This window comes from Mastomys coucha, unplaced genomic scaffold, assembly GCF_008632895.1.
Source record: "Mastomys coucha isolate ucsf_1 unplaced genomic scaffold, UCSF_Mcou_1 pScaffold11, whole genome shotgun sequence".
NCBI lineage: Eukaryota > Metazoa > Chordata > Mammalia > Rodentia > Muridae > Mastomys > Mastomys coucha.
In genome coordinates, this window is record NW_022196893.1 from 10423475 (window position 1) to 10450867 (window position 27393).

Genomic DNA, 27393 nt, shown 5'->3' on the forward strand with positions numbered 1-27393 from the left:
ACCCCCAGACTAGCAGTGAGCAACCTCCAGTTGGATTCTTAATACTTAGAGATACTGTCAGAATCCACAAATAAAGGGTTACGGTCCACAAGACAGCCTCTCTTAGGAGTCTTAGGAGTCCGAACCTCTGAGGCTGAGGTTCAGAGCACTGACAGGTTTTCCAGAAGACCTGGATTGGATCCCTGGTACCTATATGGAGACTAATAATCGTCCGTGACTCTAATCCAAAAGGGTTCCCGTGCCCCATCTAGACCCTATAGGCTCTGCACAAAGGTACACACACACACACACACACACACACACACACCATTCATACAAAATAAAAAAATCTCAATAACAATAAATCCTTAAGACCAGGTTTCCAGCAGCATCTGTTCAGACATGGTGGTACGTAGTTGAAAATGAAAATGAGAACAAGATTCTGCTGTCAGATAGACTCCCCAAATTAGGTGATGGCTATTTTGAACCTTTTTCCTTGCTCACTATAAACATGCTGTGGTCCAATCCCTAAATTTCCCGTACTTTCTCAGACTGCTCTTTTTTTTTTTTTTTTTTTTTTAATCTATTACCAGGACGAGTGGCCAGGTCCAACCAGCATATTTAGATCTTGGTAAAAACCAGAACTCACCTAACAAAGTCTAAGTTTTTCAGACATTTGAAACGGGAATTTCAGGCACACGGACTGAGTTTTTTGGACTAGGACTTTCCAAAAGTGACAACTGAAAAATAAGCCGCAAAAAAAACTACCATGACAGAAGCTAGACCTGTGGCTCAGCTGTTCACCAAAAAACGTGGTGAGGGGATTTACGCTGGTGTTCGGGCTGTCAACATCTCCTTTCTGTTCACTCAGTTGCTCTCCGAGGAGTCAATGAATGGAGCTCCCTAAGGTCAGCGTTTAATTAATTGTTTTGATCTGGCTGCTATAATATTACAACTCCTGGAATACATCATCGATTCTACTATAAAAATTGCCTGCGTATGCCAGCACGCCGGACCTAGTACTGTAGCAACTGCCTTCAATCATTCGGAGTGCCAGGCTCATTTTGCAATTTACTATCTGGGTGTGCGGCGGCCGGACGCGCGGGACTTAGGGAGTACAAGATTGGGTCCCGCCCTTGTCCATCACTCTGAGGCTCCAGGCGGGACTGTTTTGCAGTGTGATTTGGAAGCTGGCCCCGCCTCTGGAAAAAATGGGGGTTTGGCGGGGGCGAAGAATGGATCTCTCTTTTCATTGGATAGCTGTCAAGTCAGTCAAACCTCTGCTTCGCTCCCGTTGGCGGGAAGGATCCAGGCAGGTAGCGTGCACGCTGTGTTAGCCCCGCCAGAGGTGGGGCCAAGGCTCCCGACCACTACGACGTTTGTTGTTGGGGTTTGGGTCTCATTAAATATTCATTAAAGTATTTGAGAGAGCTGCACCGATTGGTAGCTGAGACCCGGTCGCCTGTGTCACTGCTAGAGATACGTAACACCCTCGGGAGGCGGGGGAAACTGCGCATAAATTATTCCAACCAGAAGGGGCGGGGCCAGGCATAAATTAGTTAAATAAGCCAGGGAGGGAGGGCGGTCGGTCGGCTGCGAATTAGCCTAAGTTCTTAAAGATGGCGGCGGAGCGGAGTCGCTCCCCGGTGGACTCGCCGGTGCCGGCCTCGATGTTCGCCCCCGAGCCCAGCTCTCCGGGGGCGGCCCGGGCGGCTGCGGCCGCGGCCCGACTCCACGGCGGCTTCGACTCGGACTGCAGCGAGGACGGCGAAGCGCTCAACGGCGAGCCGGAGCTGGACCTTACCAGCAAGGTAGGCCCGGGAGGCGGCGGCGGGGCCAGGGGTACGCGGACGGGCCGGGCGGTCTCCGAGGCGACGGCGGGCAGCCGGCTGTCCAGTGGCACGGCTCACGGGAGCGCCGGAGGGACGCAGCCCGCCCACCTGCCACTCTCCGGGACCTGCGGGGCCCGGGCCCACTCTCCGCACCCGGCAGCATCCACCCGGCCTCCCGCGCTTCCCGCTCCCGCCTCGATCGCTGTCCCTCGGCTCCGCCACGTGGAACGGGGCTCCCGACTCTGGCCGCGCGCCCTGCGTCCCTGTCCCCGAGTGGACCAGCCCGCCCTCCCCAGGAGGGGTCCCTGAGACGCAGGGTCTTCCTCTTCTCGGAGCGTCCCGGAGGACCAAGTGTCAAGGTGGCTTGGGCAGGGGGCGGGATACTCGCGAAGACAGGTAAGGGGTGGCAGCCGTTTCTGTTCCCGGTCTCTGGAAAGGAAACAGAAACTAGTAGCTCTGTCGGCGAGAATGATGTCCGAGGAGCATCCAGTTTCCGTGTCCACCCAAACAAAATAAAAAGATAGGGCTGACAAGATGGCTCAGCGGGTAAAAGGGGCTTGCCTCCTAAGTTTGACAACCTCGGTTCGATCTCCTGGACTCACCTAGTGAAAGAGAGAATTGACTCCCACAGGTTGTCCTCTGATGTCTACACGTACACCGTGGCACTCGTCGCCTTCCCCCACCCCTTGCCTTATCATAATTTTTTTAAAAAAATAGGCATGACCCTCAGTCTTGCCACTTAGGAGTGGAGCCACCTCTTGTATTCATGGAATATGGAAGGGCGTCTTTAAATAGAGTCTTCTGCGTAGTTGAGAAGGTAGGCAGAAATTAAGATCTCACCATTTACTTGGCATTGTGGAAAATAAGAAAGTAACTATAAGATGTTTCTGGTGTTTAGAAAGTGTCTAACATCACTAAAGAAACTAATGCCAAGGGGAGGGACTGGCCTTCCCTTCCAACTGTTGCCATTAAAAGGGTCTGTGACCTTAGGAAATTTTCTTAACCCTTCAGTTCTCCAGCTATCCCATCAAGAAAGTGCAGATGTGTTGCAAAAATTAGAAGAGAATGTTAAGACCCATTATAGTACCAGGTGCATATCAGAGACTCAGTAAATGTTTGCACTAGATAGATGATGACTCCCTGTGAGGATTAAAAAGCAGCTGATGGAAGATAGAGCAGCCCTACCTCCTGCTCTTTGTAGGATAATTACAATAGAGATTTTTATGGAGCTTTGATGTCTGTGGTTGTACTGTGCTGAACGAGCCTGATCTCGTCTGATCTCAGAAGCTAAGCAGGGTCTGGTTTGATTACTACTTGGATGGGAGATTTTATAGTGGTTTGAAAATGTGACATCTCATGATGGCACTGCTACATAAAACTTGTCTCTAAACTGGAAAGAACCTTTCCCCCACAACCTAAGGAAGCAATTCCCAACTGTTCTTTCTCCTTCTAGTCTCTGCTGGGCCCTTGGAAGCTAACTAGCTTCATTTTGTCATGATGGTCCTGTCTAATGCCTCTAATACCATAATAAGGGTGGCCAAGTTCAGGGAGACCTCCATCCAAGCAGGATGCAGGAGACAGTGTAACACTGGCAGCATCTGGGTTACAAATACAAGCTCTGATGAGTCCAGTGGGCGTGGGGGAAGTGTACTGGCTAGATGTCAGTACATGGTCAGGGAGCTGAAGAGACCTGAAAACTCCGTGGGAAGTTGGGACAGAACTATGAAGAGGGCCATACCTCTGTGACCATTTTAGTTAATTGCCTTGAGTAAGGAACTGTTACTTCATCAAGGAGCTGGGGAAATCCTTTGAAATTGAGGGTGTGTGTGTGTGTTAAAAACAAAAGCTGACCATGTGGAGGAGAGAAGGGTGAACTGAATAGATTTAAGTCCTAAAAGGAGTAGACATTAAATATGTATACCCTCACTGTAGCTAAATGGGGAGAAGCTAAAGCTCTGAGAGCTTCCAGCAAGAAAAAGAGTTACTGATAAGTGGTGTGAGATTCATGCAAAGTTTTTAAAGAAATGAACTTGTTGAAGATAACTGAAATGCATGTTAGCCAGGCAGTGGTGGTGCACGCCTTTAATCCCAGCACTTGGGAGGCAGAGGCAGGCGGATCTCTGAGTTCCAGGCCAGCCTGGTCTACAGAGTGAGTTCCAGGACAGCCAGGGGTATACAGAGAAACCCTGTCTCGAAAAAACACAAAACAAACAAACAAACAAAAACCAAAAACAAAAGCATGTTAGTTGAGCCTGGCCTGGATGCTTTTGTTCTGTTTTGAGGTGGGCTCTAACTCTATAGCCCAGGCTGGCTTCAGTCTCAGCGGTTTTCTTGCCTCTCTTGCCTCGGGTATTCCAGCACTGCTATTGCAAACTTGAGCCAGTCCAGATGCTTTACTCTCTAGACTAGAAGATTGAGATTCAGAGAGGTTAAGTTCTTTGTCCAAGGTCACAGAGGCAAGGCTAGAGAATGAAATCCACTTGCCTCATGGCAATGGCTTCTGCAAGTAAGTGGTTGATACTTTGTTATTGACGGGATTTGCCCAGCTGTGCTTCTAATAACACTAACCTTAGTGGAGGTAGGGTTTGGTTGACAGAGATGGCTTCTGCTGGCAGTTTTCACTGTAGTAAGTGAGATAGCGTAGACAAGGTAGAACAGAATTCTTTTGTTATTATGAGAGCACTGGGCTGTGGGTGGAGAGCTTGGCTGTCAGTGAGCAATCTGTTCTTGACCTCCCTGATGCACACCGCAGGCAGAAGACGGTGTAGAGGTGCAAAGCACTGCTGGACAGCTTCCTCGAAATGTCAGACTGTCTTCTCCCTTGTTTGGGACCTAATCCTCTGTGAAGCAACAGAAGCAGGCTGTGTACACCTGTCCTCCTGCGGGTTGTGGTACAGACACATACTCAGTTTATTATATAGTCGAGTGCCTGAGGGGACTGGACAGCTGTGTTCCATTAGGGTGCCCTGGGGTTTGGTCAGGGTCTTTGGTCAGGCTGTTGATCAGCTTTGGCTGTGGCCCTTACTAGTGAGTGTGGTTCTAAGGCTATTGGTTTCTCTTCTAGCTGGTTCTAGTGAGCCCTACATCAGAGCAGTATGACAGTCTACTTCGGCAGATGTGGGAGAGGATGGACGAGGGATGCGGAGAGACCATATATGTCATTGGGCAGGGATCAGGTGAGCATAGTTTTTCTTTCCTTTGTTTGAAACAATTATTTAGTGCATAGTTCTCCATCATTACCCTTTCCTCTCATGTGTCTCTTGTGCGGCCACACTGTAGCACCTGCACATCTGTCTGGAGGGAGGGAGGGACCAGCAACGGAACACCAGCTCCTGTGCTAGCAGTCAGGACAAATTTGGGGGTCCACCAGCCCAGGGGGCCCTAGAGATACTTCCTCTCCACCTCAGGATTCCTCATTGGCATGCAGAGAATTGAAGCATTAAGCAAGGAAACCCCTCGTCTAACTAAGGTAAGGGAGCAGGGCCTCGCTAGGTCTAGAATTAACACACCCTGCTTCCTCTCCAGGCCCTGGATATGGTTCTTACTGCATTCTGTTTCCTACCTGGCTGGGAATTTCTGTGGTTCTTCTTGAGCCCACCAAGGAAACGACACTCAGGATTCCTCCCTTCCATTGAGCTACTGTGGCCCAGACCACACTGACCGCTCAGTCTGGATAGCTGTGATAACAGGTCCTTCCTGGCCCCTAGATCTAGTCAGACTTGGAGACTTGTGACCATTCTGATTATTGTCCTCCAACCTACTTGTTCATCATAATGTAGCTGACAGTTTTAGAGAAAGGCAGACCCCATGTCAGAGTCCCACATGAGATTATAGAATTGGTTTTGTCCAGCCTCTTGCCCACCCTCTGGTCACTCAGAGTTTTATACCCTCAGTGTTGTAACCTGCTGACTACCTTCATCTTTATTACAAAGTTATCTTTGCTGAAATGAAAACTGAAGTTGTTGAGGATCACTTGCAAGAAGGCTAGGCTGGGCCTGAGCATCATTAGGGCAGTTTTCTTTGCTTAGCAGACTGGTAGAGGGCAGAGACTGGCTCTTTGGCAGACTGAGTCTGAGTTAAGGAGCTCTTACAGGCCTTCTGCCAGGCTTGGGAATGCATGCCTGTGACCCTACCACTCAGGAGGCTGAGGCAGGAGGATGGCCAATTTCAAACCATCCTATCTAAAAATAAAAATATGAAAAAGACTGGAGGTGTAGCTCAGGGACAGTGCTTTTTATGCAAGGTCTGGCTGAATCCTCAGTACTGGCAGAAAAAAAAATGTTCTTCAACTATTTGACCTATGGTGTTAGATCCCTCACATCCACATCCAAATCTTGATATATTTCAAAGTTCTTTTGGTTGCTTAAAATTTGGTTTCCTGGGCTTGTAGGTTAGCAGTAGAAGGCTCACAGAGTGTGTCCAAGGCCCTGCGCTCTATTCCCAGCAATGAAAAACCCAACAAAGCAGAATAAAGCTGGTCCTCGACTCCAAGGAGGAAAGATGACAACCAGGGACGAAGGCTTGGTATCTAAACCCCACCATGCCTGTACCTTATCTTCTTTCCCCTCCTACTCCTGCCAACTCTAGGCCTAAAAGAAGGCATGGTTCAAGAGATAGGCTAAGGGGTTGCCTGTCAAGGAAGGGAGGGAGCCTGTCAGCATTGCCAAGTGCTACTGGTTCAGAAGAGGACTGTGTATTTGGTGATAAGAAATCATTGATCCCTCAAATAAGCTTGACAGGTGCATCTTTGGCCTGCCTTAAGAAAACAAACCACTCCTAGGTCACTTCCTGCATTGTAGGAAACCACACAAACCACACAAAGGTCAGTTTTGACAAGTGGGGAGGTGAGTCTTTAAAGACGCAGACTTCTCATTATTTGTTTGTCTGTTCATTTGTTTTAAGAGGGTCTTGCCTTGTAATCCGGGCTGGCCTTGAATTCTTGACCCTTTGACTTTGGCCTTTTCAAGCCATGCAAAGTTTTTCTCTATCCTTTAAATACAGTCTGAATTCTACTATGCCCACCAACTCATGTCTAATCAACCCTCCTTCGGAAAGTAAGATGTCAGATACTCACTGGCCCATCTCGGCACACCCCAGCATTAGCCACACATCATCTTGGTGACTCCTTCTGCTGGATTCTTTGGAGGCAGAGAGATCTGAACTGGTTAAACAAGTTGAGCATCAAACAGGATTGAGGCAATTACAAGGCCCCCAGAGGTCGGCTTCATCTCCAGCCGCTCCCAGGTGAAGGGGTTTTATCCCTCCACCAGGATCTTCCACTGGAGCACTGGAGGCAAAGAGACCTTCCTGGGAGAAATCTTCCCCAGATAAACATATTAAATCCATGTACACAATCCAGGGGACTGTGTGCTATACCTGTATGTTCTTCATTTAAGGTTGATATTTTAGGAAGCAAGTCAATAATGGTCCAGTGGTTTAGGGTCTGGAGCCTGGAAGGTCTGGGTTTACCTGTTCACTTTCTTCCTTGCCTTAAAATGCAGGTAATGCTGAGCTGGAGAGTGTGTACTGCTCTTCCAGAGGTCTCAAGTTCAGTTCCCCATGCACGTTAGGAGCCTCACAGCCACCCATAACTCCTGCTCCTGGGGATCTGATACCTACTGGACACCTACACTCATGTGCCCATTCCCACAAACACATTTAGTTAGAACGCAAATCTTTCAAAATAAATAAATAGTAGGGAGATATGAGTAATGATCTCATGGTGCCCCAGTGAGAGTGATGTGAGCACTCCAGGAGTCTCCTTGACACGTGTTAGCACTGCCAGGTTTTCAGAGTCCAAGGTTGTAGCTGATTTATTATGGGATTTCTTTGCAAAGAGAACCTTGACTCTTTCTTAGAAGTGATGATTGGAAAGCTCCTTTGGAGATTCCTGAGGGGAGCACAATTGGTTCATTATACCATGACCGAATGAATGGTTCTCTGTCAGGGAAGGTTGTCGTCTTCTACTGAGCATAGTTTCTGGAGGGACACACAGGGAACATGGAGAGAGGGAGGGCATCCCTGCTTAGCCAGCCAGATCAGCATAATCAACCATGGTGATCAGTGAAGTGACAGATGGCACAGCAAGGGACACAGGAGTCAGCAACAGCCACACAAAGGAGCTGTGAGCAATGGGAGTGGGCAGAGGAAACCCCATGCCCAGAGGCATAGAGGCATTGGAGTGCTAGATGTACTCTAGAAAGGAGAGGAGAATGTGAGGTCAGAAGGTACTGAACAGGTTGGCAGGGTCCATTTATGGTCCTTGAATGTCATGCCAAAGAGCTGAGACTTGTGTCCCCAAAGCCTGGGAAGCTGTCACTTTTGAGTAGAAGAATGCTGTGGGAAAGGTAATCGAGCTGGCAGGACAGAAATCTGATGAGGGCTGGCATGGTCTTTAGTAACTAGACTCTGGCTTTTCTCCTTGGCTTTTGTCTATTCCTAACACAATGAAAGTGGTGCATGCTAAACCAGGATAATGTGACCACCCAAGAGCTCTGATGGTCAAGGTGACATTGATGCTGGCTCTGGCTTAGAAAGCAGCAGGGAGGTATGTTGTCTGGTGAGGATAGCAGTTTTCCCTCGTTCAGACAGTAGGTACTAGAGCTCAGCTGTTCATTTAGAACCCTTCTGCCCTCTGCCCTTTGCCCTCTGCCCTTTGCCCTCTGCCCTCTGCTCTTCCTTGGTTCCGTTGTTTTATGTTTTCTAGACATTTGAGTGCTTAAGGTAGGAAAACTATTCACCAGAAAATGATTAAGATACGGTTCCCATCCTCAAGACGCTTCTGTAGTTGGGGGAACGTGTATCTAAAAAGAACTTTGCACAAGGGCAAGGAATGGCAAATATTGCAAGGAGGGCCATTGTTTGTGGGGCCTCTGAACAGATGCTGATTGGCTGCTGTCAGGAGTGAGAAATGAGGGTGGAGCTAGAACTGTCTAGGACCTAGGATGAACTCTTGGTGGTTTGCACTCTGATGGAGCTGAGAGGGGAGCCTGTGTTAAAGGGTGTGGAATGTGGGGTGGGGCTTAAAGGAATTGAAACTGGAAGAATTCTGTTGGTTCTGGAAAGTCATTCAGAGATTCTGATGTGAAAGTGTTGATATAAGTGCTATGGCTTCATTGGGAGCTTAAATGTGTGGGTGCTGTACTGGATGGGCTGTGGGGGGCAGCATAGGGGGAAGGCACACAGACTAGATTCACTGATTCTTCAGTAGCATATGGGCCCAAATCAGGCAGCAAAAGAACAATACTGTAAAGAAGTGGGATTGGCAGGGCAGGGCAGATGAAAGGGTTATGCTTAGGTATGCATAGAAGCAGAAGCAAAATACTGTCTTTATTAGAATGGGAACAGCAAGAGGAAAGGAACAGAGAGTGACAGCGAGCGGGGAAGGAAAAGCATCCAGGTTTGGAGTCCAAGGACCCCAGTTTACACTGCAGCCCCTCCACAGCCTCCCAGCTCTGAAGGATCTGGTTTCTGTTCACCCTGTTTGTCTTCTCCCTCCCAACCCTATTTTTGTTTGTCAGAGGGAAGCCTCACATTTATGATCCTCCTGCCTCATCCTCTCAAGTGCTGGAATTGTCAAGCTGTTTACTTCACTATTAAAGGCAACAGTTCAGCCTGCCTCGCAGGGTTACAGGGAGCTTACAGTGCTTTATTGACGCTGAACATATTTGTGTGCCACTGCATAAAGGATGAGTGGGTGAGTCTGAGTATCAGATTTCTAGGGGTTCTCACCTAGGCTGCTGGATTCCATGTGGTGCTTAGAGGGGTTGTCAGGGCTAATAAGAATGTTTTTAAAGTCGTGACAGTTGAGGCCATAGAAAGAGATAGCTAAAGGGAAAGGTTGGAGGAAGAAGAGGGTCTTTGGTAGGTGGATTGGCAGAGGCTGGCATTCGGGGTATGGGAACAGGAGAGACATCAAGAGATCTCTGGCTGAATGGTGGGTAGGGTTGTAGCGTGTCAATGTTTGGTGACAGCAGCTCCTCTAGGACTGGTCAGTTCAAAGCACAAATGTCAGCAAGGGTTGGCTTATCTTCTGAGTTCCTAGGCAATCACAAGAGTTGAAGAGACAGTTGGTAGCGCAGAATGTGAGCAGAGACAATGACAGAGGAGTGGCTTTCCTTTCCTTGGAATAGATGCGCTTGCTTTAGGGAACTTGAGAGGGAGGAGGAAGAGCCACAGGCTTGGCCTGGCAAGGTGCCTGGTTGGTGAAAGAGAAGAGGGTACCTTGCTGTGGGGTTCCTTACAAGGAGCTGAGAGGGGGCCGAGGGAGTGGCGGGCACCAAACCCCGTGCTACAGGGAAGCCCTGAGCGTTGCTGTTCCTAGACTCGAGGGAGCTCGTGGCTCAGTCTTTTCCTGGCTTCCTTCACATCCTGAGCTCCAGTTCTTTTTCCAGCTGGTGGCTGGATACAGTACCTGAGCCATCCTAATTTTTTACTGTCTCTGAGACATACCCTCATCTCCCTCCATCTTTCTGCCCTCCTTGTTGCCTAGGGCATTGGAATCCCTCCCTTGCTGGGTTCCTGCTTCTGGCCTCTTGCTTATTCCTAGAAGGTCTTCCAGCCCATCCTGCTCTGACCATGTTGTTGTCCTGTGTGACCCCTGCGTTTCTGCAATCTGGTGTCATCCCCGACACCATCCTGTTCCTCACATACCATGCCTGTTCCCAGTCCCTGACCGCTCATGGTCTACCACACTTCTGGCTTTGCTTCTCTGGTGTGATGTCTTTTCTCTACATGCTCATGTCTCAACTACTAAAGACTCAGTTTGCAGTCAGCACACCACAGCTTCCCTCCACATCCCTCAACCCTGCTTCACATTCTTTTCCTTCAGCTCTACAGGGTAGTGCACCAATGAAATTGAGATTAATTAATGTCTTTGTTTCTCCCTTGGGGCTCTGAGCTCACTGAGGACACCTAGATTCCCAGCACCCAGTATGAAGCTTGGCATAACTTCAAGGAGAGGCTCAGTGACTTGTGAATGAATTTCCCCAGTGCCCAGATACGAGGGGAAGCTGTGGCCCTGCTACATTAACTCTGCGTATGCCTGAGTTGTTGCTGTTTTTCTGCAGTGCCAGGAGGGTCTGTTTAGGTAGAGTTGACTGGCTGGTTGGCCAGGACTCCCTCTCCTGCTGATGTCTGGGCTCTTGTCATCAGATGGGACTGAGTATGGGCTGAGTGAAGCTGACATGGAGGCCTCCTACGCCACAGTGAAGAGCATGGCGGAGCAGATAGAGGCTGACGTCATCCTCTTACGAGAACGTCAAGAAGCAGGTGGCCGTGTGCGTGATTACCTAGTCAGGAAACGCGTCGGAGATAATGACTTCCTGGAGGTCAGGTAAGGTCTCAGAACACTTCCAGGGGCCCTGATACATGACTTGGGGTCGTCACAGAGAATGTGGTAGGGGCTGTGACACTTGCCTGTCAGCTCTGCCTCTGCCTAAGATGGGAAAGTACAAGGACCTCTGGTCTTGGTGATTCTGCTCTTTGTTTCTGAGTTCCATCTCTGGGTATTTCATCTGGGATGCATGGGAAAAGGCCCAGCCATGCACTCTGTGGCCACCCTGTACCTCTGTTCAGTTTACTTGTGCTTGGATGATAGAGGTCAGGAGCTGGGGGGATACTTTGTGCCTGCCCTCCATAACTCTGGGGGTGTTCTCAAAGCAGGAGTTAGGGTTGTTGGTGTTAAAGGAGCCAGGACTCCTGACTAACTCTGTATTCCTTGGGTATAGCTCCAGGAACATCCCCCACTGTGTTCATCCTGAATAGAGAAGCCTTGAGCCAGGGTGCTGGGGTGAGCCTGTGCTCAGGGTCCAGGCTCTGGCTGAGTAGTCTTTTCAGGAACTAGCTCTCACGTCAGGTTCCTGTCCACACAGGGTGGCAGTGGTGGGCAACGTGGATGCTGGCAAAAGCACACTCCTGGGAGTCCTAACACACGGGGAGCTGGACAATGGCCGTGGCTTTGCCCGCCAAAAACTCTTTCGCCACAAACATGAGATTGAATCTGGTCGAACCAGCAGTGTGGGCAATGACATTCTGGGCTTTGACAGTGAAGGCAATGTAGTGAACAAGCCTGACAGCCATGGTGGCAGCCTTGAATGGACAAAGATCTGTGAGAAGTCCTCTAAAGTGATCACCTTCATTGACTTGGCTGGCCACGAGAAGTACCTTAAGACCACTGTTTTTGGCATGACTGGCCATTTGCCTGACTTCTGCATGCTCATGGTAAGTGTGGGCTTCCCCCACAAGGGAATCTGGGGATGCTATGCAAGTGTTTGGGACCCTTCTGAGACAGGGGCCTGCTGGTGGGGGCAAGTTTGGGGTCTCAGGGAGCCCTTGTCCTCTGAGCGCTGTGGTCTTCTCCATAGGCAAACCTTGACCTTTCTGCTGTGTTTAGAGCAGAGAGGGACCCTTGGTACAAGGAACAGTGTCTTGTAGAGTTCCATTTTGGATAGGCATAGAGGCTTTCTCCTTATTTTGTGCCTTCAGAATGTTTTCTCCTTCACCTTGGGGTTCTTCCAGAGGATGCCCCCCCATATGGCACTCTGAGATCAACCTGGGGAAGAAAAGGGCACCTCACATTGGGAACCAAGGGCAGCAGTCATCAGGGCCTATGAAGGAGATGTGGCAGGCATTATACAGCTCTTTTTGGGAAGCTGCTATGGGCCTGGCCCTGTGCTCAGCTGATAGCATGCACAGTGGGAAGTAGGCCACGGAGCAAGTTAGCGTTCCTGGCACAAGGCCCTCCTGCTTCCTCAGCTGCCCGGGCTTCTGTCCCTAGAAGCTTGCCCAAGTTGCCCCACAAACTGGTTCTTAGCAAGCCTCAGACTGGAGAGGAGAGGGAGCAGCGTGTGCTATAGGGACACCCAGCTCCTCTGCCTGCTCTTCCTGGGGTTGCAGCAGCTACTCTCAAAGACTGAGCAAGGCTGCCATGCCAGAAGGCATCTTGAAGTCCATAGGGGCCATGGCGCTGTGGCTATTAAGAAGAATTTAGAGGGTAAGGAAGATGTCTTAAACTTGGCAGTGAGTGATGCTTGGCAAGCCTGGTGACCTGAGTTTGATCCCAGCACCCACATAAAGGTAGGAGAGAACTGACTGTATCTAGTTGTCTTCTGGCCTGCTACATGTGTGACCTCTACATGCATGCACATACCAATAATAATTTAAAAATTTTAAATCTCCTTAATTTTATGTGTCTGGGTATTTTGCCTGGATGTACGTCTATGTACTACATATGTCCATATCCACAGAGGTCAGAAGTGGGTTTCAGATTTCTCAAAGACTAGATTATAGACCGTTGGGAGCTGCCTTGTGGATACTGGGAATTGAACCTGGGTCCTCTGGAAGAACAGCCAGTACTCTTTTTAACTGCTAAACCATCTCTTCGGCCTGTAGTAGTAGTAGTAGAAGTAGCAGTAGTAATAATAGTAGTAGTAGTAGTAGTAGTAGTAGTAGTAGTAGTAGTAGTAGTAATTTTTTAAAAATCCTATCCTGAATGTATTTTTAATTTTAATTTATATTATTTTTGGTTTTTCAAGACAGGGTTTCTCTGTATAGCTCTGGCTGTCCTAGAACTAGCTCCATGGACCAGGCTGACCTCAAATTCAGAAACCCACCTGCCTCTGCCTCCTAAGTGGTGGGATTAAAGGCCTGTGCCACCACCCTGGCTGTGTTTTTTTAAATATGAAAGGTTTAGGAACCAACATTTTCTTCCTCTTTTGTTTGCATTGTAATAAACTAGCATGTAGGATAACTGTACAATGGTGAGCTCCAGTGTATTCCACTGTGTACAGAGTGACTGTGCCACATGAGCTATCTAGCATCTCTGGAGAGACATGCTCCTATTGGACCATAGCCTAGTGCATCTCCTCGTCATGGCTTTACTTAGAGACTCACGTTCTTCAGACAATAAAAAGCCTTTTTTAGCTGAGCTGTAATGACAATGATGGGATAATCTGCACCCCAAACCACATTTTCCTGTCTGAGTTGTAGGCCGTCATCCATTTATTAAACTTCTTTAGACAGCAGTATAACTTTAATAATTTCAAACTCTTTTTTAAAAGATTCATTTATTTATTTTATGCATATGAATGCACACTGTAGCTGTACAGATAGTTGTGAGCCTTCATCTGATTATTGGAACTGTAGCTGTCTTCAGACACACCAGAAGAGGGTGTCGGATCTCATTATAGGTGGTTGTGAGTCACCATGTGCTTGCTGGAATTTGAACTCAGGACATTAAGAAGAGCAGTCAGTGCTCTTACCCACTGAGCCATCTCACCAGCCCTTTTTTTTGTTTTTGTTTTTGTTTTTTGAAGCAGAGTTTCTCTGTGTAGCCCTGGCTGTCCTGGAACTCACTCAGTAGACCAGGCTGGCCTTGAACTCAGAAATCCGCCTGCCTCTGCCTCCCAAGTGCTGGGATTAAAGGCGACTTCAAACTTTATTTTTAATGATGGTTCTTAAACAGTTTAACCTCCCTTGTAGCCCACCACCCACCAGAGGTAGTAGAAAAGAAAGGATACAGGGTGGGGGTGTGGGGGAGTGGACCTGTTTGGAAAGGTTCTTTGGAGCCACCCTAGTCTGCACTGTCTGGGAATCAGCACTTCAGTTCACAGGTCAGCAGGCAGGGGCAACCAGACCACTCATAAACACTTCAGGAATACACCAGCAGGCCAGTTCTGTAGAGTCAGGTTAGCAACAGTGGTGGCACCACCTAGCAGAGACAGCCAGGCCTCAGCCTCCGCTCCAGTCAGCAGGAGAGTCCAGCAGGAACACCAGGAGAAGCTGTGCCTCTCTCAGGGAAGCAAAGATCAGCGAGCTCATGAGCCCAACAAGCCTTGCACAGCTAGCTGTACCAGCAAGCCAAGCTCTCTCTCCATCATACCCTCCAAACACCACGTGTTCTCCACAAACCATGCCTCAGCACAGGTCTTACCTCAGTGTGTGCATCCACTTAGCCCAGGTCCTCGGAAGTGGCAAGAAACTGTAGCACACCACCAGAGTTTTTTTGGTGCGTTTCACTCTATGGAGTCCTGACAAATGCAGCTCAACTATGCATGCACGTCGTTGGCAAAGAATCCTTCATCATGTGTCCTTTCACATGCTTGTTTTAGCAGAACATCCTTTCTTGTGTCTGCTCCAGTGAAACGTTCCTTCTTAAAGGCCTTAGCCTTTCCCACTGTGTCCACTTTAATGAAACATTCCTTCACGTGTTTGCCCCAACAAAACACCATCCAGCTGGCTTTACAGAAAACCCTCAAGTTTCCACTTCACAGCAGAGAAATAACTGAGCATGCTGATGGTTCATGCCTAGAATCCCAGCCCTTGGAAGGTGGAGGCAGGAGGATCATGGCTTTGAGGCCAGCCTGGGATACTTACTACTACTGTTTCTTTTTCTGGAAACTCCCCTGCAGGCTGTGGGAGCGAGTAAAAGCTACACAGTGGAGGCGTCCTGGCATGTTCAAAGTGCCACACAGGCACAGGGTGGCAGTGTCTCTCTTAATTCTATTTTAGTAAGCATTCGCTTGCATAGTACACAAAGAAAAAGCAATGAGGAGGGCCAGTGGCTTGGTGGCTGAAGGTGTCTGCTACCTAGCCTGACACCCTGGAATCATCCCTCGAAGAAACAACTCCCACAAGTGGTCCTCCATTCTCCAGACACCATGGTGGCATGCCTCACCCCTCCCGGGGCCCACCCCACCTATGCGAGTGTACACAATCACCCCTCACTCTTTTTTTTTTTTTTTTTTTTTTTTTTTGAGACTGTGTAACCTTTGCTAATTTGGAACTTGCTGTGTAGATCAAGCTAGCCTCAAACTCACAGAGATCCACCTGCCTCTGCCTGTCTCCCAAGTGCTGGGATTAAAAGCGTGTGTCTCCATGCCCAATATAAATATGATTTTTTTAAAACAGCACCAGAGAGCATGTCCCTTTGTTTCCTGGCTGAGGCAGCCATTAGCTTTAATTTCTTGTGTTCCCACCAGAGACACTTTTTTAAGGTTTATTTTTTAATTTTCTGTTTATAAACATTTTGTCTGCATGCTTGTATTTGTACCATGTGTGTGGTATCCTTGGGCCAGAAGAGAGCATAGGATCTCTTGGAACTGGAGTTTTTGATAGTTGTGAGCCACCATGTAGGTACTGGGAACTAAACCTGGATCCTATGGAAGAGCAACCAGTGCTCTTAACTCCTGAGCCATCTCTCCAGCTCAGAGAAACTATGTGCTCACCCTGTCAAGTGTCCCATTGTGTGAAGCACCAGGTGGTCAGCCAGTGATAGTTCATTGTTCAGTTCATCACAGACCAAGGCTGTAAAACTGAATGCAGTGGGCCCTGGTGCTTGAGCTTCCCAGACTGTTGGAATTGTCTGTTATTGTTTGTAGGACTCCTCTGGGTTTTTTGCTGTTGGTGATTTGAGTCTTTGTTTGCTTGGTCTGTTTTTTGCAGTACTGAGAACTGAGCCTTGGGTCTGTGGTGCTAGACACAGTCCACCTCCAAGCTCCACCCCAGCCATTTGTTGCCTTTCTTTTTCTTTCTAGATAGGGTGTCGTTGGGTTTCCCATGCTGGTCCAGAAGGTTCTCTGTAGCCCCAGCAGGCCTCAAGCTCAGGTTTCTACAGCTGGGGCTGCAGGCTTTGTCATGTGCTTTTCAGGTGTAAGTCCCCATCGCCAGGCATCAGTAAAATGACCTGTGCCCAGCCCGGCTTTCACCAGCAGGCTGGGGTCCACTGACCACCTGACCGCCCAGCAACCTCCCCCTTGTTCTGACAGTTCCTTTCTGTTGCGGCAGGTGGGCAGCAATGCTGGCATCGTGGGGATGACCAAGGAGCACCTGGGCTTGGCGTTGGCACTCAATGTACCTGTGTTTGTGGTTGTCACCAAGATTGACATGTGTCCTGCCAACATCCTTCAAGGTAAGTGAAGCTCCAGCTGCAGCAGCCTCTGGGGTTGCTGACACTGCACTCCAGGGCGGACTGCTCCAGGGCCTCAGACAGCACCTTCTGCATCCTCATCTGTGCTGGATTAGCCTCGTGTTTGTCAGCCAGGTCTGGTACCTCTTCCTCCCCTCTTTAGCTCTTGACAAGAATTTCCCTCTGTTCTTTTCCCTCCTGCTTCCAAGTGCAGGATCTATGGACTCTCTAATCTGCCATCCCTCCCCCGACACCCTTTATGTCCCCAGCAGCAGGCATTGGGCTATACCATTGAAGCAGGATGTTTATGGAGGAATTTGGGCAAAGAGTCTGGTGGCCTTTAGCCACCAAAGCTTCCACACACACAGGCCTTGGGACTAGGCTTCTGCATCTCTCCTCTTCCTTGGTGCTGGAGCATTCATTGTCCCATTAGAAGTTCTCGGAAGAATGGTCTCTGCAGCCACGCGGTAGTAGTGCACACTTTTAATCCCCACACTCAGGAGGCAGAGGCAGTTGGATCTCTTGAAAGTTCTGTGCTAGCCTGGTCTACAGAGTGACTTCTAGGACAGCCAGGGACATACAGACAAACTCTGTCTCAAACAAAATAAAAAACAAAAGGGTCTTGCAGATTTGCGAATGCTCAGGATATTCCTGAGATGAGACCTTCCAGGAAGCAGAGCATTGTGGGAAAGAACATCGTCCTTGGGGGCCCAAGTCACTTGTCTATATGTCTAGACTCATGACCTTAGAGAAGAGACCCATGTGGCTGTCTGTGCTGGCAGCATGTGCTCACTTGCCTTTGATCACCTGTTTTGCTTCTCCAGGCATGTGGCATTTAACACTGGTCTGTTGGTCTGTCTGCCTGTCTCCTGTTTGCATCAGTATTGAGTGCACCTGTCTTACTCTGGAAGTCTGGCCAGAGAGAAGGCTGTGTCCCCTAATTCTGTTCCATTTCACCCTTTAAGAAACCCTGAAGCTGCTACAGCGCCTGCTAAAGTCACCAGGCTGCCGCAAGATCCCTGTCTTGGTGCAGAGCAAAGATGATGTGATTGTCACAGCCTCCAACTTCAGCTCTGAGAGGTAATGGGGGCAGGACTAAAGGGTGGAGAAGCACCTGCTTCTAAGCAGGCGCCCTTGCCAGCCCAGCCAAAGTGGCCTGAAGCAGCCAGTAGGCATGAGGTCTCATGGGCATGGTTGGGGGAAGTAGAAGGTTGTGTTTGCAGTCTCCTAGGCCAGCAGTGTTGTTTGGAGCCAGTATCATGTGGCTTCCCGGGTTGGAGTCCATCCTCACCTAGGAAGTGGGCATGTTAGTAACTTCCTGGACTAGCCAGGGTCTCTAGAAGCACAGAACCAATGGAATGAATATATACCACACGGGTTATGTTGGGTTGGATTACATGCTACAGGATGAATAGTCTGACAGTGGCTGTCTGCTTGATGGAGAGGCTGAGAACGCCATAGCTGCTACATCCACAAAGCACAAGGCTGGATATATCCTAGGTTCCAGTCTGGAGCTGAAGGCCTCAAGGATACTGGAGAGCTGCTGGTCTTTAGTCCATGTTGCAAGGCCAAAGAAACTGCGTTGTGATGTCAGTGAAGGAAGACAGCCATGGCAGCTGTCGCAATAGGTGCACTCACGAGCAAGGAGCAAGCGTGGGCAGGCAAAGACAGGGCTGCTTCTCCCTTAGGCCTTTTTGTTTGTTTTTTTGTTTTATTTTTTGTTTGTTTGCTTTTTTTCAAGACAGAGTCTCTTTACAAAGCCCTGGCTGTCCTGCAACTCACTTTGTAGACCAGGCTGGCCTTGACGTCAGATTTTGACTCTGCCTCCAGAGTGCTAGAGTCAAGGCATATGCCACCATGCCTAGCCTTCTCTCTTGGACTCCTTTGTATCTGGGCTCAGTGCTCTGAATTGACCGCTCCTAGAGGAACTGCCATCACCTCTCATTACTAGGGCCTCCCATCATTCTACACAGCTACAACCCCGCCCACCTTGGGAGGAGCTTCCGTACACAATTGCTTCTTCCCAGAAATAGCCTCAACTCCACCTGGATGCTTGTTTCTTAGTTGATTCTAGTTCCAGTCAAGTCATCAACCATAATTAACCCTCATGCTCCTCTGAGGGTGCTTGGGCTCTGGACGTCCTGAGCATAGAAGGCAGCAGCCTGTGGCCGGCTGGTGGAACACTGTCTTGTTATGACTCACTACTTTTTATACTGTTTCTCAAAAGCCTTCTAATCACAGGTCAGTTTAGCATTTATTTAGTGAGTCTTTTCATTCTGTAGATGCTTATTAGGCATTTGTTGTACCAGGCTCTTCTTTTGGATATCAATGCATCTAGAGGCTAGAGAGTTACTTGAACACTGTCTAAAGCTCATGGGTCTAAGATCATCTTTGTTGTTGTTGTTGTGTGTTTATTTGAGACAGGGTGTCTTAGGGTTTTAGTGCTGTGAAGAGACACCATAACCAAGGCAACTTTGTTTTGTTTTGTTTTTTGTTTTTGTTTTTTTGAGACTGGGTTTGTTTCTCTGTGTAGCCCTGGCTGTCCTGGAACTCACTCTGTAGACCAAGCCGGCCTCGAACTCAGGAATATGCCTGCCTCTGCCTCCCAAGTGCTGGGATTAATGTCATGCGCCACCACTGCCCGGCTCAAGGCAACTCTTATAAAGGAAAACAGTTAATTGGGCTAGCTTACAGGTTCAAAGGTTTAGTCCATTATCATCATGGTAGGAAGCATGGCAGTGTACAGAAAGACATGGTGCTGGAGGAAGCAAGAGTTGCACATCTTGATCCAAAAGGCAGCAGAAGACTGTGTCTCACTGGGTGCAGTTTGAACATAGGAGACCTCAAAGCCTACACCCACAGTGACACACTACTCTAACAAGGCCACACTTACTCAAACAATGCCACACTTTCTACTAGTGCCATTCCCTGTAGGCCAAGCATTCAAATACATGAATCTATGGGAGCCAAACTAATCACCACATGGGGTTTCTCTGCATTACCTTAGTTGTCCTGGAACTCACTCTGTAAACCAGGCTGGGCTTGAACTCACAGAGATCCGACTGCCTCTGCCTCCTAAGTGTTGGGGTTAAAGTTATATTCTACTACCTCCCACCCAAGGTCATCTTTTGATAACAGTTCTCTCCCTCTGGCCAGAGCCAGGGCCTCCTTGGGAGCAGCCTGCCTCCTGACTTGGTGCTGTGCTTGGTACCCACAGTTGTCCGGTGACGGCTGTGTTTCAGGGGACAGCCCTGTGCTCAGTACCCACAGTTGTCTGGTGAGGGCTGTGTTTCAGGGGACCGCCCTGTGCTCAGTACCCATAGTTGTCCGGTGACGGCTGTGTTTCAGGGGACAGCCCTGTGCTCAGTACCCACAGTTGTCTGGTGAGGGCTGTGTTTCAGGGGACCGCCCCACTCCAGCACCTTTGAGTCTAGCCTGTAAGGCACTCAGGAATGTATAATTCCTGATTTCAGGACAAGCAAGTCACAAAGAATAGAGCCAAGGGACTAGGTGACAGATGGCAGTCCTGACTGCCCGAGCACTTGTCTTCCTTAACTCTTCCCTATTTAGGATGTGCCCGATCTTCCAGATCTCCAATGTCACAGGTGAGAACCTCGGTCTGCTCAAGATGTTCCTCAACCTTCTGTCCCCCCGCACCAGCTACAGGGAGGAGGAGCCTGCTGAGTTCCAGATAGATGACACCTACTCTGTCCCCGTAAGTGCCTCTAGCTAGGACCGCACAGGGTGGGTGGCTGGTGGGCACCTCCTGTTCTAAGCCAGGAATGGATCTGTGGTAGGTATGAGCACACTAGGCTTGGCTTTTCTCCTTGGCAGGGTGTAGGGACAGTTGTGTCTGGGACCACACTGCGGGGCCTGATCAAGCTGAATGACACACTGCTGCTGGGTCCAGACCCCTTGGGTAACTTCCTGTCCATTGCTGTCAAGTCAATCCATCGCAAGCGTATGCCTGTCAAGGAGGTGCGGGGGGGCCAGACTGCCTCCTTTGCACTGAAGAAGGTGAGTGAGGGTCACAGTCTCCCTGAACTCTACTAAGTCTGGACCGTGTAGTCTGCCGTCTCTAGTTCTCGTGACTGCATTGCAAGGAGTGGGTTACTGACCCTGTTTTCACAAGAAGGAGACTGAGGCTCCCAGTACCCAAGCCAGGGCTGATCTCTGGGACTGTCCCTGTCCCATGGGCTCCGCTCCTCTCACTGTAGCCTGAGCACTTTATCTCTTGCTTGAAGTGCAGTCAGATAGGCGCATCTCTCCTGCACATAATGCCATCCTTCTTAGGGTGGTTAGGATCTGTGCTGCATTCTCTTGCTGCCCAGTCTTCTCTCTCCTGGGGTTTGAGGTGAGTGCTAGTAGCTCTGGGGCCACCTACCTTCCTGTAAGCCAGAACGACCAGGAAAAGTGGCATATGGTTTATCTTCTCTGGTGGTTATGCACCTCTGATTTCTTCCTGAGTGCTTGCCTGGGCTTCAGGCCCAGCAGCTGGAACACTGAGTTCCTCTACAGTCTTTCCTGCCTCCTAGTAGTTGTGTTTAGCTTGCTCCCCGGCACTGAGGCTGCCTGTGCTGTCTGCATTAGATGGTAGTGAGGGGCAGGGCTGAGTTGGAGGGGTTCCCACCCCTAGAGAGACACGTTTTTCTCCAAGACCAGGCTGGCAAGCCTGTAAGACACCTGAGTCCTTGAGCTGTGCTCACCTCTTTCCTTTCAGATAAAGCGCTCATCCATCCGGAAAGGCATGGTGATGGTTTCCCCACGCCTGAATCCCCAGGCCTCCTGGGAGTTTGAGGCTGAGATTCTTGTCCTCCACCATCCCACCACAATTAGTCCACGATACCAAGCCATGGGTAGGTGTCCAAGGTCCTGCCAGCCCCAGAGGTTCTGTGCTAGCACCCTCCCAAAAGAGCTCCTCAATCCAAGCCCAGTGCCTCCAGCTCCAGGCAAGACAGGTCTCTAGCCTGTTTAGCAAAGCCATTCCTATAGTTCATTTCCTGAGCGGCACTAGTTGTTCAGTCCTGCAGATGCTCCGAGAGCCACGCCTGTCCTCGGGCACCTCATGTGCCAGTATTCATTTAGCCAGGGTTGTGCATCACTGTGTGCCTGGTGGTATCAAGGAACAGTCCTGTGGGAAGGCATGTGTGTGCATAGCTCTGCCACATAGGCCTGGGAAGGGGTGAGATGAGGAAGAGTTAGGATCAGTCTGAAAGTAGGCTGCCCTGCCGTATCTGGCTCTCAGAGTTCTTGTCCTGTCCTGGAGATAGCGCTCTAGCTAGAGGCCACAGGGTAGCTCTCGCCTGTCTTGACTCTGGTTCTCTTGGCAGTACACTGTGGGAGCATCCGGCAGACAGCTACAATTCTGAGCATGGATAAAGACTGTCTGCGCACAGGAGATAAGGCCACTGTCCACTTCCGCTTCATCAAGACCCCCGAGTACCTGCACATAGACCAGCGGCTGGTGTTCCGGGAAGGTCGAACCAAGGCTGTTGGCACCATCACCAAGGTATTGTGGGGTAGCCTCACCTGCCCAAGGACGCTTCAGTCTGCTCTTGTCCAGTGACATGAGTACCACAGGCTCCTCTTGAAAGCCATGCAGTTGTCTTCATGGTGGGACAGAGGTGTGCTCCCTGCCCTGGCAGAGCTGAGCCAGTACTAGGGTAGGCTTCAGAGGTGACTTTGCTTGCCCAGGATTTGTCCCTAGGCCTGTCTTGAGTGGTGGAAGCTGTCTTGAAGAAGGTGGCATTGGAGTATAGTTCTCCTCCATAGGAGGCAGGGGGACAGTGCCTGGGGAGCCAAATCTGGCCTCTGAGGTGCTTACTACCTCTGGGTCCTGGGGCTTGCTTGGGACTGTGCCTGAGGGCTTCCCACAACACGGTAGATTCATTTGGAGTGAGTGCTGGGCACGTGACACAGTTGGAAAGGTCCCATAGTGCTTGAGGTTTTTTTTGGAGTCCACCTTTTGCCTGCTGTGGACTTTACCCATGATCTTGGTTGGGACATTTGGTAGAGAATCTGACCATTGCCCCATTCAGAGAGAGACTCGGCTTCCGTGTCTGAGGCTGGAATAAACTTCAGGCTGCCTTTCCTTCCTGAAAAACTTCCCTCAGGCTGTCCTGGAGGGGCTGGCCTTCTTGACAGTGTGGGAGAGGCTACAGTACCCACTGGTGTCCTGTGGAGTCTAGCCAAACTCCTTTCCTGCTGTCTTTGAGATTGAGCCTGGGCCACAAGGAAGATTCTGAGTCAGTTGTTCCTAGCTGATAGCTTTTATGATTTCTGACAGATGTTTATTTTGTTTCTTCAGGGGCTGAAGTTAAAGAGTGGTGCATAGCAGGCTGTGGGCGGCTCAGCAGCTGGGCTGAGGGTAGGGTGGCAGAGAGCCCTCTGCAGGAGTGGCAACTGGGCCCAGAAAGGGCGGGATCCTTTCCAGGCAGGGGGAGGCAGGCCAAAGCTTCATCAGTACTGGGATGGCCCTGCCTGGCTCAGAACTGGGCAGGCAGCGCTGACCTCCCGCTCTCCACTTGGCCTCCACAGCTCCTCCAGACAACCAACAACTCCCCCATGAACTCCAAGCCCCAGCAGATTAAAATGCAGTCCACAAAAAAGGGTCCTCTGAGCAAACGAGAAGAAGGAGGTCCGTCTGGTGTGCCGGCGGCAGGGGTTCCCCCGCCTGGAGATGAAGCCTCCTCCATAGGGACTGCTCAGGCTGCCTCATCCAGTGGTCTCCAGCCGCAGGTAAGCAGGGCCTCTTTTGGCCTCTGGCACAGTAGTGGGAGCAGCAAGGCTGATAATCTAATTGATCCTGAGTGGCATTTGATTTTAATTAAATAAAGCAGAATAGAAAAATGTCAAGGTTCCCCTTTTTGTTGTTTTGATTTTTTTTTTTATAGGCTCTCACTGTGTATAGCACACTGGCCTGAAATTCACTTTGTCGGTTATACCAGCCTTGAACTCAGAGAGTCCTCCTATCCATCTCAGCTTTTCTGATGCTGAGGTCACAAGTGGGAGCCACTATGCCCAACCAAGGCTTCCCCTTCATAGTAATATGTGGGTGGGATGTGCTGGTGCTGTGTGTGACTGAGACCCAACGCAGCTGAGAGACACTGCCATAGAGGCTTCTAATGCACCTGTCGGCATGAGGGAGGTGGCCTCGTTAGGTCATTGTACCACCGATGTACCATCTCTCCATTGGCGCACCTTCCTGTTCCTTTCAGTTCTTTCCTGACCTAACAGAGGCCTGGTACCAGTCTCCCAGATGCCTGCCCTGTGTGTGTCTGTTACGATTGCACAGGACTAGTGCTCCTTGCTTCCACACCTCCCCATTCTCTCGCCTTCCTCCTTGTACCCCTCGACCCTTAGTGTGGCATCCAGGCTTCCTCTCGGTGAGCAGCAGTGCCCTCTGATTCCCGATCCCTTTGTGCTTCTCTGACTTGCTCCCCCACCAGTACCACACAAATCCATAGCTGCTAGGGAGACTCCATTTCCCTTTCTAAACTGATCAAGTTAGGGTTACTGCCAGCTCTACTACCTGGTCCTGCTTCAGAGGACCAGGCTTCTCAAGTGCCTGCTTTCTTTCTTTTAGCCCAAACCCAGCAGTGGGGGCCGGCGACGAGGTGGCCAGCGCCACAAGGTGAAGTCCCAGGGGGCCTGTGTGACTCCTGCCAGCGGCTGCTGAATGTCCCCCTGGTCCACTTGACCACCCTTGGGATCCTCACTGCTCACTGGCCACTGCTCATCAACTGGGCAGAGAATCTTCGACCACCACCGGCCCACTCCAGTCCACAGCCAGAGCGTCCTTGTTGCCACACCCCGATTTTCCAGGGGGGATTGTAATTTATAAGATGAGCAGGGACTAGATGTCCGAGGACTGACCATTTGCCACCTGCCACCCTCCTTACTCACAGCTTTCGTACATCTGGGCCCTTAATTTCTATCTTTTTATTATATATTTGTCTCAAGTGTGTGTGTATGTATCTGTGTGTCTATGTGTGTCTGTATGAGTGTGTGCACGCGCACGCCTGTAGCAGGTATGTGCAGAAGTGCAGCTGACCCTGTCAGTCTCCATTTCAGTTCTAGCTGGACACCAGCCTCCAAGAGCTGACTGCCTGCCTGTCCTTCCATCCGTCTGTATTTGTCTCGATGAGATCCTCAGAACCTTTAGGGAACCTCAGAGCCCAAGGCATCTGTCTTCCCTGGCCAGTTGCCCCTCTTAGCTAGAAGCCCTTTGGGGCCGACCTCTGGGCTTAGCAGCTTCTGTCAGAGCAGAGATTCCCCCAATCTATGATTTGGGGAGTTTAGTGGGAAATGGTGGCCTCTCCTGTCTCTTCTTTTTCCTCCAAGCTCTTCAGTGGCACCTGTGATGTGTGGAGGTCTGGGGACTGCGTGGTAGGACTGCCTACTCTGACTCTTGACCCTTGCCATGGATCCAAAGAACTAGGTGGGCTTCTCCTTAGAGACAATCCTGGGCTTGCCTGGCTGGCCCTGGCTGCTCTGGCTTCTGTGCCCACTGGAGGCTCTTCCTGTTTCCACTTAGATCTCTGGCTGAGCCTCAGAGTTCAGGTACTAGCCTGGGTTCGAGTCTTCTGGAATCAGGTTTTGTAGTACCTCCTTTGATGGGGGAGGGGAGGTGCTCCTGAGTTAAGCCGGGACTAGAAATCCTCCTTTCCCACACATCACCCCAACATGCTACAGCCATGCCACATAGCAGTGAAGGGCCCGAGCCCAGATGCCCCAGTTGGGGTGTACAAGGGCAGGTGGCAGTGCAGACTCTTCTAGGCCATCAAAACCACTGCTGCTGGGTTAGGGCGGGTGCGTTGCCCAGTGTCGGGAGTGCTCGGGATGGGGTGCTCCTCAGCCAGCATGACCCGCAGCTGGCTGGGGCCCTCTACACCCCACCTCCTCTCCCAAGCTCTCCTTTTTCCTCACTCCTGACTGCTCTTCCCTCCCTCCCTGTCCTTCCAGCTGTTTCTAGTTACCACTGCCCCGTGGCCATGGACTGACCAGACCAGCATTCACAATAAAATGTGTTCTAAGTTGACAGTGTCATGTTCCCTGCCCAGCCCTCCAGGTGGGGTGCTGCCACGGGCATGCTGTGGCTCTGCCCTGTGCACTGATGGAGCTGAGGGGTGGAACGTCCAGGAACCCCTCCTCTGCACTCCACGGGTGACAGTGCTCACTAACACTCACTGTACAGATCCCTGCTTCCAGGTTGTGTGGATTCATTGAGCATGTGAGAGAACCAGGTGCTCTGACAGGCTTTAGGCAGTGGTGCTGCCGCGGGGGGCTTGCTCGGCTGGACGCTCACTGCTGCTGTCTCCAAGGATGAGGACATGAAGCTCAAAGAAGGACGGTGTGCTGCGCTGCGGCATTAGGTCCTGCTCAAACTGCCGCCTTGCCCGGCTGGGGGCCAGTCCTCTCACTCCAGCTGTTCACCTGTGCTTCATGGCTCTGGCTCACGTACGCTGGTGCCCTTGTAATGATGGGGCCTTAGCATGGTGGTGCATGGCACAGTGGCAGCTGTGACTTCTACAGCATTGGGCCACAGCAGAACATTATTGTGCCCTATCAGCATTAGTGGTCACTAGAACTATTGTGTTCAGGAGCCATACCAGTCTGGACTCCGCCCCTCAGGGAGGTAGATCTGCATATGGCCAAGGAAGCTGACTGAATTCAGTATTGAACTGTCATTAATAGGGCCTACAAAGGTCCCTGCAGAACTCAGCCCTCGGCTCTCCATCTAGAGAAAATACCAGCCTGTTTGTAGTCAATAAAGAATAAAGATGTTAATTTGTCAGCCTCCTAAGTGTAAGGCTTAACCTTCTGTATGTGCAGCTTGTGTGTACATCTTTTCTAGAACAGAGGCTGTGGTGTGGGGTGGGATGGAGGGGCCAGGTCCTCACTTCAGGCACAGCACTGTTCATGCTCATCGGGGCCTGTGCCATGGTGCAGGGGTGTATTTGGCTGGGTTTGGGGAAAGTTGGGGAGATAATGGTGTGAAACTCAGACTTTGAGAGGTCCAGGGCAGGTGGCAGAGGCACTGAGCCCTGGTGGTATGTGACAGGGCTCTTCCTTCTTCTGATGTCTGTTTTATGTTGTTTTGTTTTTTAGATTTATTTTATTTATTATATGTAAGTACACTGTAGCTGTCTTCAGACACACCAGAAAGAGGGCATCAGATCTCATTACAGATGGTTGTGAGCCACCATGTGGTCACTGGGATTTGAACTCAGGACCTTTATTTTTTTTTTATTTTTATTTTTTTAATTAATTAATTATTATAAGTACACTGTAGCTGTCTTCAGACACACCAGAAGAGGGTATTAGATCTCATTACAGGTGTTTGTGAGCCACCATGTGGTTACTGGGATTTGAACTCATGATCTTCGTAAGAACAATCAGTGCTTTTACCTGCTGAGCCATCTCACCAGCCCCTGAACTCAGGACCTTTAGAAGAGCAGTCAGTACTCTTAACCTCTGAGCCATCTCTCCAGCCCCTTTTTTATGCCTTTGGTATGAGTACAGATCTAGTGTCCCTGGGCTCTGGACCAAGCTCTGGGCCACCTTGTACTCTAGCCAGTGCCCTCTCCTCCCTGCTGACCAGTTCCTGCTTTTATTTTCTCAGCCATGGTCAGCAGGCACTGCCTCAGGCTGAGTCTAGGCAGCCAGCAGGGCGTC

At 50.1% G+C, this 27393-nt stretch overlaps 1 protein-coding gene across 1 annotated transcript; it reads left to right on the top strand.

Annotated features, from left to right (window-relative positions):
- Nucleotides 1-1587: 1587 nt before the first annotated feature.
- Gtpbp1 (GTP binding protein 1) lies at nt 1588-26517 on the top strand. Its single transcript, XM_031349507.1, has 12 exons — nt 1588-1790; nt 4876-4987; nt 10965-11145; nt 11684-12032; nt 16596-16719; nt 17682-17796; nt 20287-20431; nt 20551-20733; nt 21437-21572; nt 22047-22225; nt 23254-23454; nt 24302-26517. Exons 1-12 carry the CDS (start codon nt 1599-1601, stop codon nt 24392-24394), a joined length of 2010 nt encoding a protein of 669 aa, XP_031205367.1. The 5' UTR covers nt 1588-1598; the 3' UTR covers nt 24395-26517.
- Nucleotides 26518-27393: the final 876 nt, after the last annotated feature.

Bases quoted from the DNA above. Each gene is read 5' to 3' on its own strand.
- Gtpbp1 (XM_031349507.1), top strand. From the start codon at position 1,599: ATGGCGGCGGAGCGGAGTCGCTCCCCGGTGGACTCGCCGGTGCCGGCC. The intron at 1,791-4,875 runs GTAGGCCCGGGA...TTTCTCTTCTAG, and splicing joins AGCTGGACCTTACCAGCAAG to CTGGTTCTAGTGAGCCCTAC. The intron at 11,146-11,683 runs GTAAGGTCTCAG...CTGTCCACACAG, and splicing joins AATGACTTCCTGGAGGTCAG to GGTGGCAGTGGTGGGCAACG.